Source organism: Lygodium microphyllum, chromosome 4 (genome assembly GCF_053477565.2).
Source record: "Lygodium microphyllum isolate KBCC chromosome 4, Lygodium_microphyllum_v1.1.10, whole genome shotgun sequence".
NCBI lineage: Eukaryota > Viridiplantae > Streptophyta > Polypodiopsida > Schizaeales > Lygodiaceae > Lygodium > Lygodium microphyllum.
In genome coordinates this window covers 143,755,286-143,773,183 of record NC_141138.1, presented here as the reverse complement: position 1 = coordinate 143,773,183, position 17,898 = coordinate 143,755,286, and the positions used below count along the sequence as shown (strand labels likewise).

The 17,898-nt window shown below is 38.5% G+C and overlaps 1 protein-coding gene across 1 annotated transcript; it reads left to right on the top strand.

Annotated features, from left to right (window-relative positions):
- Positions 1–372: 372 nt before the first annotated feature.
- Positions 373–1,148, top strand: LOC148037717 (histone H2B.11-like). Its single transcript, XM_087676665.1, has one exon. It carries the CDS (start codon positions 469–471, stop codon positions 913–915), a length of 447 nt encoding a protein of 148 aa, XP_087532791.1. The 5' UTR covers positions 373–468; the 3' UTR covers positions 916–1,148.
- Positions 1,149–17,898: the final 16,750 nt, after the last annotated feature.

The following is a 17,898-nucleotide window of genomic DNA, read 5'->3' as shown; positions in this document are numbered from 1 at the left end:
ATCCATCTCAACAAGGATCTCCCAACCCCTAGTGCTTCAAATGTACCAAAGCATATCCTCTCCCTCCCCCATCCCCCGGCCCCGCTTTCCTCAGGGCATTTGGGTGTGCTTATCATATCTCCAAGAAAAAAAAAAGCTCGTGTGTGGATGCATGTGAATCCCTCTTAGTTTGCGTTCTCATGTGTGAGAATTTCCTACCAATAAGGAAGCGAAGATGGTGACGTATCGCGATCCGACGGCTGCAAAGGCCACGCTGGGTACTGCTATCGGACGGCTATCAAGTCAGCCAGCGTGGTCATCCTGATGCTACGATCTGATTGGCTCAAGGTAAATTGGTTAGTATATAAAGGAGAGGGAAGGCCCGATTGGTTTGTATAGCGAGTTTTTGGAGCCGGTCTGGTCTGTACACGTCTGTGCGTTTTCTGCCCTAGCGTTTTTTGGTCCATCCATTACCTGAAGATAAGAGATATGGCGCCTAAGGCGAAGGAGACTCCTGCCGCAGCGGCCGAAGGCGAGCAGAAGGCCACCAAGACGGCAGGCAAGAAGCCCGTCAGTAAGTCGCCCAAAGCCGAGAAGAAGCCCCCCGCCTCCAAGGACTCCTCTTCCTCCGACAAGAAGAAGAAGAAGGCCAAGAAGTCGGTGGAAACCTACAAGATCTACATCTTCAAGGTGCTCAAGCAGGTGCACCCGGATACTGGCATCTCTTCCAAGGCCATGGGGATCATGAATTCCTTTATAAACGACATCTTTGAGAAGCTTGCGCAGGAAGCTGCCCGCCTTGCTAGGTATAACAAGAAGCCTACTATCACTTCCAGGGAGATCCAGACTGCTGTCAGGCTCATCCTGCCTGGTGAGCTCGCCAAGCATGCTGTATCTGAAGGTACCAAGGCTGTTACCAAGTTTACCAGCGCTTGAGGATTCTTGTTTTTTCTTAATTGGCTCACCCCAAGGCGGTTGTGTACTGCCTCCTGTAATTAAACTTCGTATAAAAGTAACCGGCCTTTATTTGGCCATCCTGGCCCATTACGTTATCAAATTATTTTCTCTGGGACTTATGACTGATATGGAATTTGGGCGATTTAGTGGGCTCATATCTGGACTTCAGATCATTGAAAGACTATGCAAAGGTTGAAGATTATGTTTTGTGATCCTCGTGAGAACTGTGCAAGAATTGTGCTGTGTATCAATTAAATTGCCAGGGTAACATTGTGGGTGTGTTTGTACCAGTGTGGGTTTGCTTCTGAATTGGGCTATGTGCATTCAATGCCCAGTACACACAGAATGCTGTACTATGTGGTAAACAATGGTGTTACAGTCTCTATGGCTTTGTGATTGTGGCTGTTGTCATTGTTGATTGATGTATGTGCAGTCAAGCATGGAAGCTAGCTTAGCTTTGAGAAGTATTCATGGTGCTACCAATTATGTTGTATGGTTGTACAATGAGAATGGTTTGTATAGATGAAATTATCAGGTTAGCATTGTGAGTGTTTGTGTGATTGCTTGACTTGAGGGCTAAGGGATATGTGAAAATGTTCAGTTTTTATAGATTGCTGTACTGTGTTAAACTATAGTGTTAACAGTGTTTATTACTTGAGATTGTGGCTGTTACTGTTTCTGAGTAATGTATTTGCTGTCCACCATGCAAATCTGCATTATGCATGGAAGCTAAGTTTTCTGCATCTTACATGTAAGCTATCTATCTTTACTGTGTTTGTATGGCCTTGGTATGGATGCCTAAGGCCAGTGAGATCTTGGAAGAGCTGGGCCTTTGACTTATGTGCTTTACATGAAGTAGGCTTCATTAGTGGTCAGTGAATGCTGGCATATTTGTAGGATATGGTTTGGAGGCTGTCTTACTGCATTTCAAGCAGTCATGGAGATGTAGGGCAACAGTAATGAACTAATGGTGTATCTGTTGTCTTGAAGCCTGTTGGTGCTTGCAGCAAGCAATTGTGCTTAGATGTGCTAGTTGGCTTTGTACAGATAGGTAAATGTTGAACATGAACTATTCAAGGTGACGCTGCTGTGACTGCTTTTTGTGGGCCATGCTGAAATAGTGATTTATGATGAGCTGTGGTGGTGTTTGATCCCCACCATTTTTGTGATAGAACTTGTGTTGTGATAAGCAATATAGAGTATTTACAGTTGTAATGTGACTCTCTCTCCTTCAGGATGCTGTGGATCTTTAAGGAGGTTGCACACCCTGAGTGACTCTGCCAAGGATGCTGTATTATGGGTGTGGTCCTAAGAGGATATTGGTGGCATTATACTGTGGATTAGTTGCTGACTTTTTAATATCTCTGCTGGCAGATACCATTACTATTGCATGTAAATGTATGGGAGAGTTAAATTTTAAATTTTACAAATGTGTTTTATTTCTTTCATTGTGCTTGTGTTTTTAACAAGGAATTGGTGAATGTTTGACAGGGTGTATCAAGCTAGCCACTAGTGAATTTTGTTGTAATAAACTGAACTCTGTCTCTCTTAATCTTGGACACCAGCTAAGTTTGTTACAGTTTGCAAGCTCAACGGAAATTGCATTTTGTGACTGGTAAACTAGAGATGACTCAACTTTTACACACAGCAATCATTCCAGGAGATCTTCGTTCTACTGATTGGCCTTAGCCTTTGCTCCTGTTCTAACAAGGATTGCAGTGGCATTAGATGCTCTAATAGTGAGATTCTAGTGAGGTATTTAGTTGTCCAGAAAGTTTGATATTTTTATCAAAAAGGTGAAGTAATTGTGTTAATATTTGATGGCAATAAATAGGGTGAGGCCTCCAAAAGTGTTGTTCTAACAAGGATTGCAGTGGCATTAGATGCTCTAATAGTGAGATTCTAGTGAGGTATTTAGTTGTCCAGAAAGTTTGATATTTTTATCAAAAAAGTGAAGTAATTGTGTTAATATTTGATGGCAATAAATAGGGTGAGGCCTCCAAAAGTGTTGTACTTGTGAAACCCAAGAGGAATTGTAGAAAAGCTGTGGCCTAGAATTTAGTTACTAAACCTAAACCCTATTCATTAACAAATTCTTGACAAGGGATGAAAGCCTGGTGAGGAAGGTAAGGAATTGCTCAGTAGAATGACTAATCTTTGAATGTAGAGTTTAGTGAATGATGCTAAGGATTGTAGGATGGTTGTGAAGACATCAACAGAGAGCTAGTATGCAATGATGGGTTCCAAGATCCCTCTTACTTGCTTAGGATATTGTGCAAGAGATCATTGGTTATGGGGACCACCTCCACCACACTACACAAATGCTCCTTAACAAAAAAGAAGAGCTCAATGCAAAATGAAACTTGAAAGGGAATAATTGAGGGAGGCAAAAACGTCCAAAGTCGTCATGGACATGCAACCCACTATTGATTGAGAGAGTCTTAGAGCTAACAAGTACGTGATTTCCAACACATTGGATAATGTGGCTAGTGAAGGAGAAATGATTAAAATCTGAAATGGCAAAGGTAATATAATCATCATAGCCTAACAATGTTGTTCAGCATGACCTAGGAAGGTCCCATGAGAAGATAACCCATGGCATGATTTGATTATTAGGTCAATTGAAAGCCCAAAAACTCTTGGGTTTTTCACCCATAGTGTCCAAAGAGGAAGCAAAGGAAACGATGGTAGTAGTTGATTGTAGAAGCCACAAAAATAGAGCTCAAGGAGAAAAGTGAGAAGCTAAAAACTATCATGGCTAATCTATGAATATTTTGATGCCCATTTCTCCTATAGGTATTAAGCCTTTGGATGCTTCCAAAAGTTCCAAGGATTTCAAGCAATAGTTAACCTTGAATTGTTGTGGATATAACTCATACTATTGATAACAAAGCATATAATGCCCAATCAAAAGTGAAAATAAAACAATCACAACCATTAGTTGTGATTATACCCATCATATTTGATAAGAAGCAAGACATGGTAGTTGTTGAGCTACATGTGATCCGACACAACCTAGTCTTGCTCATCTCAACCTCTAGCCACACTAAAAATCAAAATCAACAATTAAAAGTCCAAAGGAAATGCTAGTATAGGAAGTTTGAGAATAGAAATGTTGTAGAGTGTCTTAATTTAATGTTAAGACTTTGCACCCATTTATATCCATGTTGATATGGGTGCATTGCCAAAGGAATATGAGGAATACTCAGTGTGGTTGCTAACATGAGAACATCTCAATGAATACTATGGCAAGCTTTTAGGTGACCTCATTGAGGAAATTGAAGAACTTTGTATAATATCCACTTTTAATGAAATACTTTGCCAATAAAACTTGCTTGATATTGAAGAATTGAAACAACAAGATAAGGGATGAAGCCAAGCTAGTTCAAGAAGTGTTGGTTTAACAATGGAGCTTTAAGGTTGAACTTGATAGCTAGCTACTAATGACCATCTTGGAGGAGATAAACGATATGGTGGTTTGAAAAGAGACTTGACATATGTAGCCCTTACCTCTTTTTGTATGCTTGCTATTGTTTGAGGTATGGATTTAGTTGGACTAATCTTATAATATCCCTTGCTTGACAAAATTTTCATGGAAAAGGAGTTGCATGTTGCTAGTAGGCTAAGATAAGTAATGGTGCTACTCAATATTGCACAATATTTATTTGTGTTAGTCAAGATAGCATGACTCCTTGATGCTTGTGCTACACTTGAGCATAACCTTGAGTTTTATGATTGGCCTTTATCATTTTGGAGTGACATGGAAACATAGCTTATAAATGTGTGGATAAACAAAAAGTGCTTTCAACGATTGTGTATAAATGAAACTAAATAGGAAAAAAATCTTGCACAACTTATAAGCATTGATTCTTAAGGAAATGTCACAAGGATAAAAATCAACTCAACTAAATTTAGAAAGGTAGTGTTTCTTTTGATTAAGGTAAAATTCTCATGGAAGAGGAGTTGCATGTTGCTAGTAGGCTAAGATAAGTAATGGTGCTACTCAATATTGCACAATATGTATTTGTGTTACTCAAGGTGGCATGACACCTTGATGCTTGCACTACACTTGAGCATAATCCTGAGTTTTACAATTGGCCTTTATCGTTTTGGAGTAACATGGAAACATAGCCTATAAATGTAGATAAACAAAAAGTGCTTTCAATGATTGTGTATAAATCAAACTAAATAGGGAAAAAACCTTGCACAACCTATAAGCATTTTGATTCTTAAGCAAAGGTCACAAGGATCAAAATCAACTCAACTAAATTTAGAAAGGTAGTGTTTCTTTTGATTAAGGTATTTTGGTTGTATTGAAGCACATGAACTACATGTACATTTTCACCAAGTGAATGTAAGGCCAAATAGATCATTGAATTTAAGGGTCTCATCACTACAAGTAATCAAGGGTAGTAATCCATCTTGAAAAAAACACCAGTTGCAACATCAAGTAATACTTGCAAAGAACACCCAATTAGAACAAGACTTCAAGAACCACGTGTAGAGATTGCCCTCCATCTACGAGTAGGTTGTCAATGAGAAGACAAGCATTCATCAATGGCAAATAGTTTCCTTCATGGAATAGGCCTCAATCCTTGAGATATCCTATTGCAAGCCCCAATGGGTACTCTAATACTACCTTGTTGACATTGGTTGGGTTTCTTTCTTTGGACAAGCTTTGTTGAAAAAATCCTCTTGTATTGCATCGTATATACATGCATAAACATACAATGCAATACAAGAGGGAAGGTTTAGGGATGGTTTATGCGATCAATAAGTTTCACAATTAGTTGCTTGCTACCCCCTTTACTTTCTTTGTTGATCATTAAGCATTGTTGTCTTATGAGCAAGTGATGTGCTACACGAATAATTGCTAGATGGCTATTGCTTCTACTTGAGTTTGATTTTTTTTTTTCTAATTGTGTGCAAGAAAAAGAAACATTACATGGCTTTTGACACGTCTAAACTAAAAAGTGCGAAAGGGCCATTGATGTGGATGATGACATACCACATGCTTGCTTGTTCAGATTTCACTAAGAGACTTAATTATTCAAGGCTAATCTTACACATTTATTCAAGGTTGATCTTTCTTATTGGAATGATGACATTGTTAATGTTTTGGAGAATGGACTACTTGAATGACCAATTGAGAAGGCTTGACTTACTCATATGTTGATTAAGACTCGACTGTACTAGATAGTTAACTTTATTAGTTAGGGTAGGATGATCTTCTTTGATGATGTATATGTGAATATGAGCTTGAGAATGTGCTCTAGGAAGTACCCAATGATATTGGTAGCAAGCACTTTGACACCCAAGCTATGGCTTGAAAGATTTGACGCTCACACTTTTGGTGGCTCACCTTATTCAAAGATATAGCTTGATTCATCGAGCATTGTTGTGAGTGCTAGTGCACAAAACTTTGCATTTAGAAGGATACCAATAAGTAGTAGGCAACCCTATGAAAAGTGGAGGATTGACTTTATGGGACCTACTCACTCTAGCTACCTAGTACTCCAAAGCATGTTACATTATATATTGTGATTAAATCTTGGATGTCTTATAAACACATGTCTTTATCATTGTCGAAAGGGACATTAGGTTGGGGGTATTACATTTGCTCCCCCTTAAAGCAATCAAGATGTCCTCATCTTGAGGAAAAATGGTGATATTGTTTACATACAGTTTCCTTATCAATTCAAGTGGCAACTCTTTGAGATAATCCTTCCATTGGATGAGGTATTCTCTAAGACTTCTATTTCTAAGAATCCTTTCTTTTACGTTAAATACTTGCTTAGTAGAAGCTCAAGGATTCCTTGGGTTGGCATTACAATTCATTGACCATCAAGGACATGTTTAGAATTGGGTACAATAGCCTATAGCAAGCTAACATGGAAAACATTGTGGATTTCAACTATCTGAGAAGTTGCAACTTGTATATGTTGGTCCTTAGGCACTTGATAACCTTATAAGATACACAATTCCTTGGACTTAGCTTCTTGAATTTGACCAAGGATGGTGAAATCTTACTTGGATGGACAGATAGAAACATCATGTCTCCTTTCTTGAAGATTCATTCTTGCCTTTTGAGATCGGTGTAGCCCTTTTGAGAATCCTTAGTGGCTTAAATATAATGTCTTATTGCTTTAACTTTCTCATCCATTTCTTCTAACATCTTCTTGGAATCTTTCACCTTTTGGAGTGGGGTCAAAGAAGTTGAGTGAAGTGAGGTAATATTCCCCATTGAAATGGATTCATCTTGATGCTTCGATAATTAAAGGCATTGTAGGCAAATTATACTAAGGGTAGATGTTGTGTCCAATGCTTACGTTCTTTGCAATAATATACTCTTAGCATGTCTTATATGACTTGATCGACTCATTGTGTTTGACCATCAATTTGTGGATGGCCATAGTGAAGCATAACTGTGTTTCAATAGTCTCAAATAAGCTCTTCTAGAATCAAAAGAAGTGAATAGGGAGTCTCAATCACTGATGATCCTGTTGGGGGTAAATGCACTTGTGCCTAGCCACCCACATTTACTCACTATACATTGTATCCACACATGTACACTATAGGTGGTGGGTGCCCATCATTGTTACTCTATTCTTTATTCTTTTAGCGATTCTTTCAATGCCCATCTCTCTCTCTCTCTCTCTCTCTCTCTCTCTCTCTCTCTCTATCCGCCATAGCTCTTGCCTTGCTCTTGCTTCCACTTGGGCTCCACCTTTCAATTTGTATCAAAGCTTGGACTCGAGGAGCTTCACCACAAGCATTGCTTCAGCCAGTGACAAAGTTTCATTCAGGCTTGTTCTAGGGACTCTAAGGACTTCACTGATCATTTCCTAAGGCTAAGTATCAACCAACATGACTAGCATAGGTAGCGTGATTTGCACCTATTGTGATACCTTGCTTCCCTGATCTATTGCATCCTTCCTATAGCTCCTGGAGCTCTTACCACTTGGAAAATACCTTGGCAATCATTTAAACATTGTGTGGGTTGCTCTCCAGCATCATTAGAAGTGTTCTTGGTTAGCCATTGCTTCACTGTTTTGTAGAAACTTGATGTATGCCCTGTGGACAACAAATGTTGAGCTCCATTATGCACATATAATGCTTCAGAGTGATGCTACTTTGGTGCCCAGATGTTATGGTGATTCTTTGAGATGCCATTTGGATTGTTTAGAGCTTGAGTAGCTTAGTTTTGAAGAGGTTTATAGCTATTATAACATTTTGGACAGTTAGCATAGAACAATGAGCTCCATGCTTTAAATACCCATTGTGCCTACATGATATTTTGGGTATACTATATATCTATAGTGATGCCTAGCATTGATGTATGAGCCTGTATATGGTTATGATATACTTTGGCACTTTAATTTGAGCTACAATTGATGTACTTGGGCTTTGGTGAGTTACTTTGAGCTTCTGTGCTTACTCATTTACATGTATTGAGGCTTCATTGGATACTTATGCTCCCATATGTATTTGGATGTGCTCAAGCTTCCCAGATGCTTTGATATATATATGTGTTGAGCTTTGCTTGCTCACTTTGCATTCTTGATTCGCTCTCTATGCTTACTCATTTACATGTATTGAGGCTTTATTGGATACTTATTGCTCTTAGATGTATTTGGGATGTGCTTAAGCTTCCCAAATGCTTTGATATATATGTGTTGAGCTTTGCTTGCTCACCTTGCATTCCAAATTCACTTCCAATGGGAGATGCTTGTACTTGCCAAAGCTTGGATCTTTGAGACAATGGAACTTTTGGTTTATGTATATGCTATTGGATGCAATTACCTCCGCTTGTGGTTTTTTTTGATTTTGTATGCTTTGCACACCAACACTTATCTCTGCTAGCAATTTATCAATGATGTATACATGCAAATTGGTTATATATTGACAGTCATTACTCTTTGCTTAGCTAGTTGTGCATTTAGTTGTCTCTAAGTTACTCTTGAGATCTTCTACATGCATGATGCATACTTATGGGATGTATGGTTTATTGACACTTTGAGTTTGTGAGTCTTTAGTACCAGGGGTTTATCCTCAATCACTACTAGTTACATTCTTTATATCCCGTTTGCCACCTAGATATCCTTGGCAGTGGAAGCTTGTTTTCTTGGCTATTTTTTCGCAATTGGATTGACATATATTGCTATCTTTATTTTAGCATTGTTGTAATTATATTTTTCAATATTCTTTTGGAGAGTAGATAGTTTGTTTTGGCACACTTTTGCTTGCAATTTGTGGACAACAATAGTCTCATTTGTTTCTGCCCTTTTACCTACCCTTTTGGATCAATTTTGGGAGCTGTCTGCTAAATTTATAGTAGTCCCTACTCTTGTCATTTGCAAACACTTGTAGTCATTATTGCAGGTTCATCAACTGATAGTACTAAAACATTGAAGTTAGAGGGCATAAAGTCTAAGTTTTATGATACAAAGGATTGGGTAGTACTTGACAAGGTATGCAAATCTACTATCATTCTATCATTATCAAAGTAGGTGTATTTTAATGTCATTCACATTGAGGTTGGTACTTATGAATTATGGAAAAAGATTTGTGATCTTCGTGGCAAACAAATTCCTGCATCTAAGCTATACTGGTTGAAGAAACTTGTGGATCTTTGCATGAAAGGGGTTACAACTATGTCTACTTATTTGAATGAGTTTCATTCCATTTTCAGCCAGCTCTTGTATCGCAAGGCATTCAATTTGAAGATAATATCAAGTCATGGGATAGCTTTTGTACTATTATGAGTGCTCATCGCCTTGAGGGTGGTTCTAAATATAGTGATCTAGAAAGTGCCCTACTCATAGAAGAAGTAAATAGAAAGAATATTGATATAGCTTACATTTCTCATGCATTGGCTATTAGAGGCAAAAATAGTGGTAATAGTAATAATAACTGTGGTAAAGACTCCTACTGGCCCAATAGGGAAAAGTCATAGTCTCATGGTCATTTTTGTAGTAAGTCTCATGGATGTAAGTCCTCTTTGACATATCATTATTGTGGAAAACAAGATCATAATAGGCCGTAGTACCATAAAGTGCATAGTGAAAAAGGCAAGGGAAAGTGCAATATAATGTAAAGTCTAATGATCATATCATTGTCCCTAGTAAGTCCAGTGTGAAGATTGAATAGATAAATCTAGTATAAACTGAGTTTGATGATGACTATATCTTAGCTAATTGTCTCTTGATGCTACTCGATTGACTGATTCTTCATTTACTTACTCTCAGTGTTGGCTACTTAATTCGGGGGCTTCTTTCCATGTTATCCCATATCGAGATTGGTTTCATACCTATCGAAGCATTATAGAGTCTGTGCGATTGGAAAATGATACTGCCTTGGATATCATTAGCATTGGGGATATTAGACTATAGTTTGCTTTAGATAGCCCTTTTTTTTTGCACAATATATGTAATGTACTGGCTTTGACCAAAAGCCTACTCTTTGTTGGATAGTTGGATGATGCAGGTTATCATGTCTCTTTTGATGATTCTACATGGAAGATTACTTGTGGTTGCCTTATTTTTTCTCAAGGTGCCAAGGCTGGTAGCCTCTATCCTTGATTTGTATCTAGGTCAGTTGATCATGTACTGGCTGTGACCAATTTGTCACATGTATCTTTATGGCATCATCACCTTGGGAACATGTCTTTGAAAGGAATGAAAGTACTTGTTTGCAGTGACTTTTGTCTCTTGATTACTTGCATTTTGATTCATGTGATCATTGTCTTTATGGAAAATAGACATGTAATGCTCATAAAAAGTTTGGCTCTTATGCATTCCGATGTATATAGTCCCATACCTTGTCGGTCATTGGGTGGCACGAAGTACTTTGTGAAATTTATTGATGATCATTTGTGTAAGGTATAGGCTTATCCTATTAAGTAAAAATTAGATGTTCTAGCTACATTTTAGAACTTTGTGTTGCTCTTGTTGGGAACTAGTCTAGGTATAGGCTGAAATGCCTAAGATTTGACAATGGGATTGAGTATGTCTCCAAGGCATTTGAGCAATTTTGCAATTAATGGGATATTAAGTATTAGTTGATTGCTCCATAAACCCCAACCCACAATGGTATTACCAAGCACATGAACAAGACTATTCAAGAAAGCGTATGTAGTATGCTTAGTCAGGTAGGCTTGCCGTAATACTTTTGGGCTAAGCTAGGTACTACTATTGTGTATCTCATTAATAGATCCCTATGCACTACTCTTGGTTGTCAAGTTCTAGAGGATGCATGGTCTAGGAAATCTCCATCATATACTCATTTGAGCATTTTTGGATGTGAGGCTTTCTGCCATATTTCTAAAGACAAGTGTAATAAGTTAGATTTAAAGTATGTTAAATGCATCTTTCTTAGATGTGGGGATGTAGGAGGTGAGATGGGTTATTGCCTTTGGGATATGCAGGCTTGGAAGGTTATCTATAGCCATGATGTGATTTTCCATGAGGAGAAGATGCACAAGTAGCATGTATAGGTAATTGAGGTATGCAGGGTGGTCTTATAGGAGGAATCTCCTATTACTATACAACCATTCCATGTGAGATAACCTACTACAGTTGTAGATGATGCAGTGGCCTACGATCCATCCATTGTGCATGATTATCCTGTTAGATAGAAAGAATATGCTGTACAAGCCCCACAACAAACTTTGAGGCACTCTGTTAGAGCTTCACGCCTCTCGATGGTTATGAGCCCTTTATGGATTATGTCATGGTGACAAACTCTTTTGAGCCACTTACCTATAAGAAGGCTATGCATAGAGGTGATTCTCATTCTTGGGAGAGAGCTATGTGGTCTAATTTTGATTTATTGTAGAAGAACCATACATGGAACTTAGTTTCCTTGCTCGATGGAAAAGGTACATTGCCACACAAGTGGATGTACAAGTTAAAGAATACCCGTGGTGATCCTAAGCCAACATATAAGGCTAGATCAGTTGCAAAGGGTTTTAAGTAGAAGTATAGTGTTTACTTCAATGAAGTATTCTATTCCATAGTTAAGATGACTACTCTACACTTGATTTTGGCCTTGTTTGCTTAGGTGGATTTGGATCTTTATCAAATGGATGTTAACATGCTCTAAAGACTCAATTCAAGAAGAGCTTTGAGATGAAATACATGGGATAGGCCTTTGACATACTTGGTATGTGCATTCCATGCAATCTCTCTAAGGGACTTCTCTACTTATCTTAGGAGTACATACACAGAGTACTTGAGCGATTCCATAAGCATGATGGTAAGCCTATTGACTATCCTTTACCTTCTTATGTGAAGGTTAGTTAGGTTGGTTGTCCGTAGTTAGATGATGAGAGGGCCGAGATGTCCAAGTTTCCATATGCACCTGTAGTGGGCAGTCTGATGTATGCCATGATAGTCACTCGTTTCATGACATAGTATTTTTAGTAGGAGTTGTGGCACCTTATATGGCTACACCTAGCATGCGACATTGGGACATCATGAAAGGTATCATGAGATACTTAAAAGGCACAACAATTAGGTGCATTTTCTATGGCAGCCAATATATAAGAGTTGTGGGTTACACTTACTCCTGCACATGTAAACAATAGGAAGTCCACCTCTGGATATGTCTTTATCTATGTTGGAGGTGCTATCTCTTGGATGTCTAGAATACAAAAATATACAAACTTGTCTACTAGCGAGGTTGAGTACATTGTAGCCACCAAGGCTTGCAAGGAGACCCTATGGTTAGGCTGTTTGGTTGTGGAGACTATGACCTCTGCATTGCATTCGGATTCGATGAGTGCTATTCAATTGGAGGGAAGGTTGGTCGCACATTGTGACTATTGGAGTTTCCACATGCGGTGTCTCTCTCTCTTCTCTCTTGCTCCATCTGCCATAACTCTTGCCTTGCTCTTGCTTTCACTTGTGTGCTTCCACTCAGGCTCTACCTTTTAGATCATTTTTGGTAATCCATGAAGTTTGAAGATCTTTTTGACAAAAAATCTTGGAATATCCAAAGTCTTGTAGTTTGTCTTAATGGGGAGAATATGACAACCTTGGTTAACATATGACAATCACCATGATAAATTTGTATCCTTCCTAGAGTGAGGCATCCTACCATGAAATCCATGCTAATGAATTTCCATTTCATTTGAGGAACATCAAGGGATCAAAGCTTTATTGGCACCTTGACATGTTTTGCTTTTACTCTTTAGTAGCTCAGGCATTTAGTGATATACTTAAGTACACCGCCCCTTAACTTCTCCCAATGGTAACTCTTCCTAACTACATTGAGTGTCTTAGTGTAGCTAGAGTGCCTTGAAAATGAGGAATTGCATGCCTCTAAAAGTATCTCCTTCAACTCTAGAGTGGCTGGGATGTATAGCCTCCCCTTGAAGTACACAAGCTCCTCCTCACAATAGAGCAGTCTTGATACTTAAGCCATAACTTAGGATCTTGATCCTTAAGTCAAACATATTTTCTCAATTATTGATATTTTGGATTCCTTTCGGCTTCTTCATTTGTGAGGTGGATGATGCGGTTATTGGGCACAAAAACACTATAGAAGTAAGTGATTCTACTCTTGAAGGTTCTTCTACGATCAAAGCATTAATGAACTCTTTGTGGCTTAATGTGTCAATAATCACATTCTCTTTGCATGGCTCGTATTTGATCTCAAAGCCATGCTCTTGAAAAATTGATCCATCTTTGTTGTCTCATATTTAGATCCAATTGAGTGAAGATTCACTTGAGACTTTTATGATCAAAGTGAACTTCTTTCCAAGTAAGTAATGTCTCCACACTCCAAGGCATGAATCACAACCAATGGCTCTAGAACATGGGTAGCATAATTTCTTTCATATTTCTTTAGATTCCTTAAGGAGTAGCCTGTAAAGTTGGCCTACTATCAACTAATAGGGTTGGATCTTCAGGATGAGCCGATTAAGTCTAGCGTTTTCTATCGGTCGTTCCGACAGTCCGTGCTCAAGCACTTGAACTATGTCATCTACCCAATACGGCATCATGTCAGCTCTAAACAAATCTTTTTCACTGGATAAGCAAAATAGATGCATGTTTGGTAGTTTATCCATAATGCCTTGTCTAGTAGCTTCTCCCGTGGGGATACAAGATAGATGGTCAGCCATGTAATGTTGCTTCCCTTTACATACTACCACGGAGAAGTCAAATTCTAAAAGCAGAAGTAGCCATCGAGCGATGCGTCCTATAGCATAGGGTTTATTAACAAGATATAACAAGGCTTGATAGTCAACAAAGAAGGTAAATGGTGTAGCCAAAAGATAATGCCAAAATTTCTTTACAGCAAATACCATGGCCAACCCCTCTCTCTCTGTTGTTGAGTAATTCATTTCAGTTCTTAGTGAGTTGTCTGCTAGCAAAGCTCACTGGGTAGTCTAGGTTTTGTTTACTAGGTTGGCACAACACAACTCCTACGTCAAATTTTGAAGCGTCAATGTGCACATGGAACATGAGTGTCCAATCTGGGGCTTGTAAAATTGGTGCCATGGTTAGAGCCACCTGCTTCACCACCACATTAATTTTTGATTAGCTCTTTGAGCCTTGGTTGACTCCTAAGCCCGCTAGTAGCGATGTTGCTAATGCTGCCGCACTTTGCTCTGCATTAGCACTTGGTTCAAAGAGAGTGGGAAACGAGGGGGAGTGTAACACATCAACCCCTCTATCCATAAAGTAGTCTCACTCTAGCCCCCTAAAATGACACAAAGTCAAGGTTCTACTAAGTTTCTTAATTGGTCAATGTGTGATTCTCTAACTAATGTGACTTTGAAGAAAAGCTCTCAGCTAACCAAGACCACCTAGCCTTAGGATGGACCCATTGAGATTTTTCTCCTCTCACTATCCTCAATGGTATGTTTTAGTTATTTAATTAACCTAACACATTTGTGTTTGACATGTAAAGATAGCTTCCTTAATTAGCTTGTTCGCATGAAGTCCATTCATGTAATTTATACACAAACACAAAGACAAGATCAAACATCCCTTAGAAGACACTAATAGCAATGTACTTATCCACACCTTCTCCAAGGTGCTATGCTAATATGGTGTTTCGTCCCTTACATCGTGACCCGTATCCAAAGCACTTGGATACCCATATCCAAATCCCATGGACACAATCAATAATTCACCCTTTATCTAGAATAGGGTCTTCCAACCTCTGCAAAGGTTAGACCACGGAGGTTTTCTCATTTCCATCTTAGGCCCATCAAGGGGTGTCCAAAGCCTTCTTAAATCACAAGCCACCATAAGAGCAAACCAATGTTCTGTGGTGGCCTTCACACCATTGGACCTTTGGCTTGACATTCGAATAGTGTATTGAGTAGTTCTCTTTTGTGTTCCTTGGCTTTACGAATATCTATTTCTGTAGTGTGATCATGGAGGTGATCCACCCATGTCTTAAACTCTCATCCGATAAGTCTTGGAATGAGTAAACACTCCCTCTTAGGAAGTTCTTCAATTCAATCAAAAACAAGGCAAACAACCTACCTTTAATCTAATAAAAGCAATATTTTTCCTTAACGAGGATAAAATCTCTTCAAGACAAAAACGTGATTCTAGCAAACCAGTTGGGTATCCCACAAAGATCAATAAACTTGCCAATATGATCCTCCAAGGAGTGTAATTACTAAAGGAACAATATAGATAACAACCCTAATTTATACTTAGTTACAAATGTATTTCAAGTCTCTTCATATCACACAATTATATTATTAGATTTTCTCTTTCAAGTCTATTAAGAAAAAAATTTCCCAAACAAATAGTATCTGGTAATAAGGCAATAAAAGGTATTTGCTTCACCTTTAAGATAGACAATTTATCTTAACATGACAAGTTCATGTTTAATTTTCCTAGTGCCTATGCCCACTATAATTTCTTTTCATGATTTAGCCATGCAATCAAACTTCAAAAAATGAACAATAAGCATTCATAAGCCACAATATTAATGGAGTTATTTGTATCATCATTTAATTCAACTTTGTGCAAAGGCACCTAGAAGGCTTGTAATGTGAGTGGAATGGACATCATATTGCAATTGAGCACTTTGTATTCGAGGTGTTCCTCTTGGGAGCCATCATACATCCCAATGTCCTTGTGTTCTTTCTCAAACCTTGACAATACTTATGCTTATCTTTTGCTTCAAAGTTTGAGGTCATGCTTCTTCTGAAACACTTTGAGTCTTGATGAACCTTCTTCGACTTGGTGAAGCTTAGAATCAAGGGTTCATTGTCTGTTTGATAGTTGTGGCACACTTCCTCAATCTATCTCTCAATCCCTCTTTCTCTCTCTATCTCTCCCTCTACCTCCTTTGCTATCCTTCTTCCTATTTCTCTCTCCCTCTACCTCTCTCTCTCTCTCTCTCTCTCTCTCTCTCTCTCCTGCCTTTTCAAGAAACACACAGATGCAATCCCATGCTAGGGTGAGAGGGGGTGGATCAACAGGGGTACCCTTCTCTCCTCCTCTCATTCATGTTGATCCCTTTCTTTAGTCATCACTTGGTTCGTGTGTCAATTCGCACGGAGACTATCTTAGTTTTCTTCTCTCCTCATCTCTCACTGCCTCATTGTGTCCTCATTCCAAGGGATCTTGCAATTATTAGTAATGGAAAAAATTCAAATCTCAACATTGATGATGATGATCAATTGGTCGATCAGCATGTCAGTGATAATGATCTTCATGTTGGAGTTGACAACATGTAGTTGGAGTCGATGTTAAAAATGATGGTGAGCTTAAAATATGGAGGTGTGTTCAAGAGGAGGCAACTAAGGTAGTCTAAAGCTTACGTTAATCAATTTGAATTAAGGATTTTTTTAAAACCTTTTTTCAATTATTATTCATGCACACATATTGATGCACGACCTTGCATCCTCTCCCCCTTAGAAATTGAGATCTCCTCATCTTGAAAGAAATTGGGGGTTTGGCTAAATTATTGTTATGGTCTAGGACTTGTGGGTTAGGACGACCCACTATTGTTAATTAGTTTTTTTTGTTTTTGAAAGTTAGTAGGTCTATATGGCTAGCCAAATAAAGTGGATTATCTCTAATACGTGTGGGTGGATCTTCCTTTACTTGTAGAGATTTTTCCCTCTCTAGAGTTTGACTCATTTTTTTCTTTTACTCAGACAACAACCCACGAGGAGAGTGCATTACTTTAGTTATGTACAAACACTCAAACTACAAATTGATACGATGATTATGAAGAAGGTATCAAACAACAACTCACAAGGGGAGTGCATTACTTTAGTTATGTACAAGCACTCAAACTACAAACCAATACAATGATTATGAAGAATGTATAATAGCCATTTTCAAGGTACTTGTATTACAACATAAGGCTTATTACATCCTCATTACATCTCATGAAGATTTTTTCTAACTTGTGATCATCTTCAAAGGTTATAATGGGTTCTAGACCTTCATCATTATCTCATTCTAAAGGAAAGTTGAATGCTAAGCTTGTATGGCTTCACCTTGTTGTCAGTTCCTCCTTTTCTTGATTCAATTCAGGGCAATTGGCTTGGATATGTCCTAGCTCATTTGCAAAGGAAGCATCGATGATTGGGACATCTCTTTTGAATGTGCCCTTTCTCCTCCATTTGGCACTTCTTTTCTTAGTCTTTGGAGTTTTCATGGTCTTCATTGGTGCTCTTTCAAAAGTAGCTATCTTCAAGAAGGTGGTCTCCATTTGGCTCGAGGCTTTGGCTCAAACAAGTGTCCAAGGGTTGATTCAATCCATGCCAAAATTTTGCCACCTGTTGACTGGTATCCATAGGTGGTGGATCTTTTTAAAGTGTCATAAACCAAGAATAATAGGTTGCTAGGCTTCATCCTAACTGGCATAAGGAAAAGAACTAGTTCATCTTCATGATGCAATAGACCAATAAAAGGTATCTATCACACATTGCTTTCTTTAGTTGCTCCCAAGTGCCAGCTAGTTCAAATATTCCTT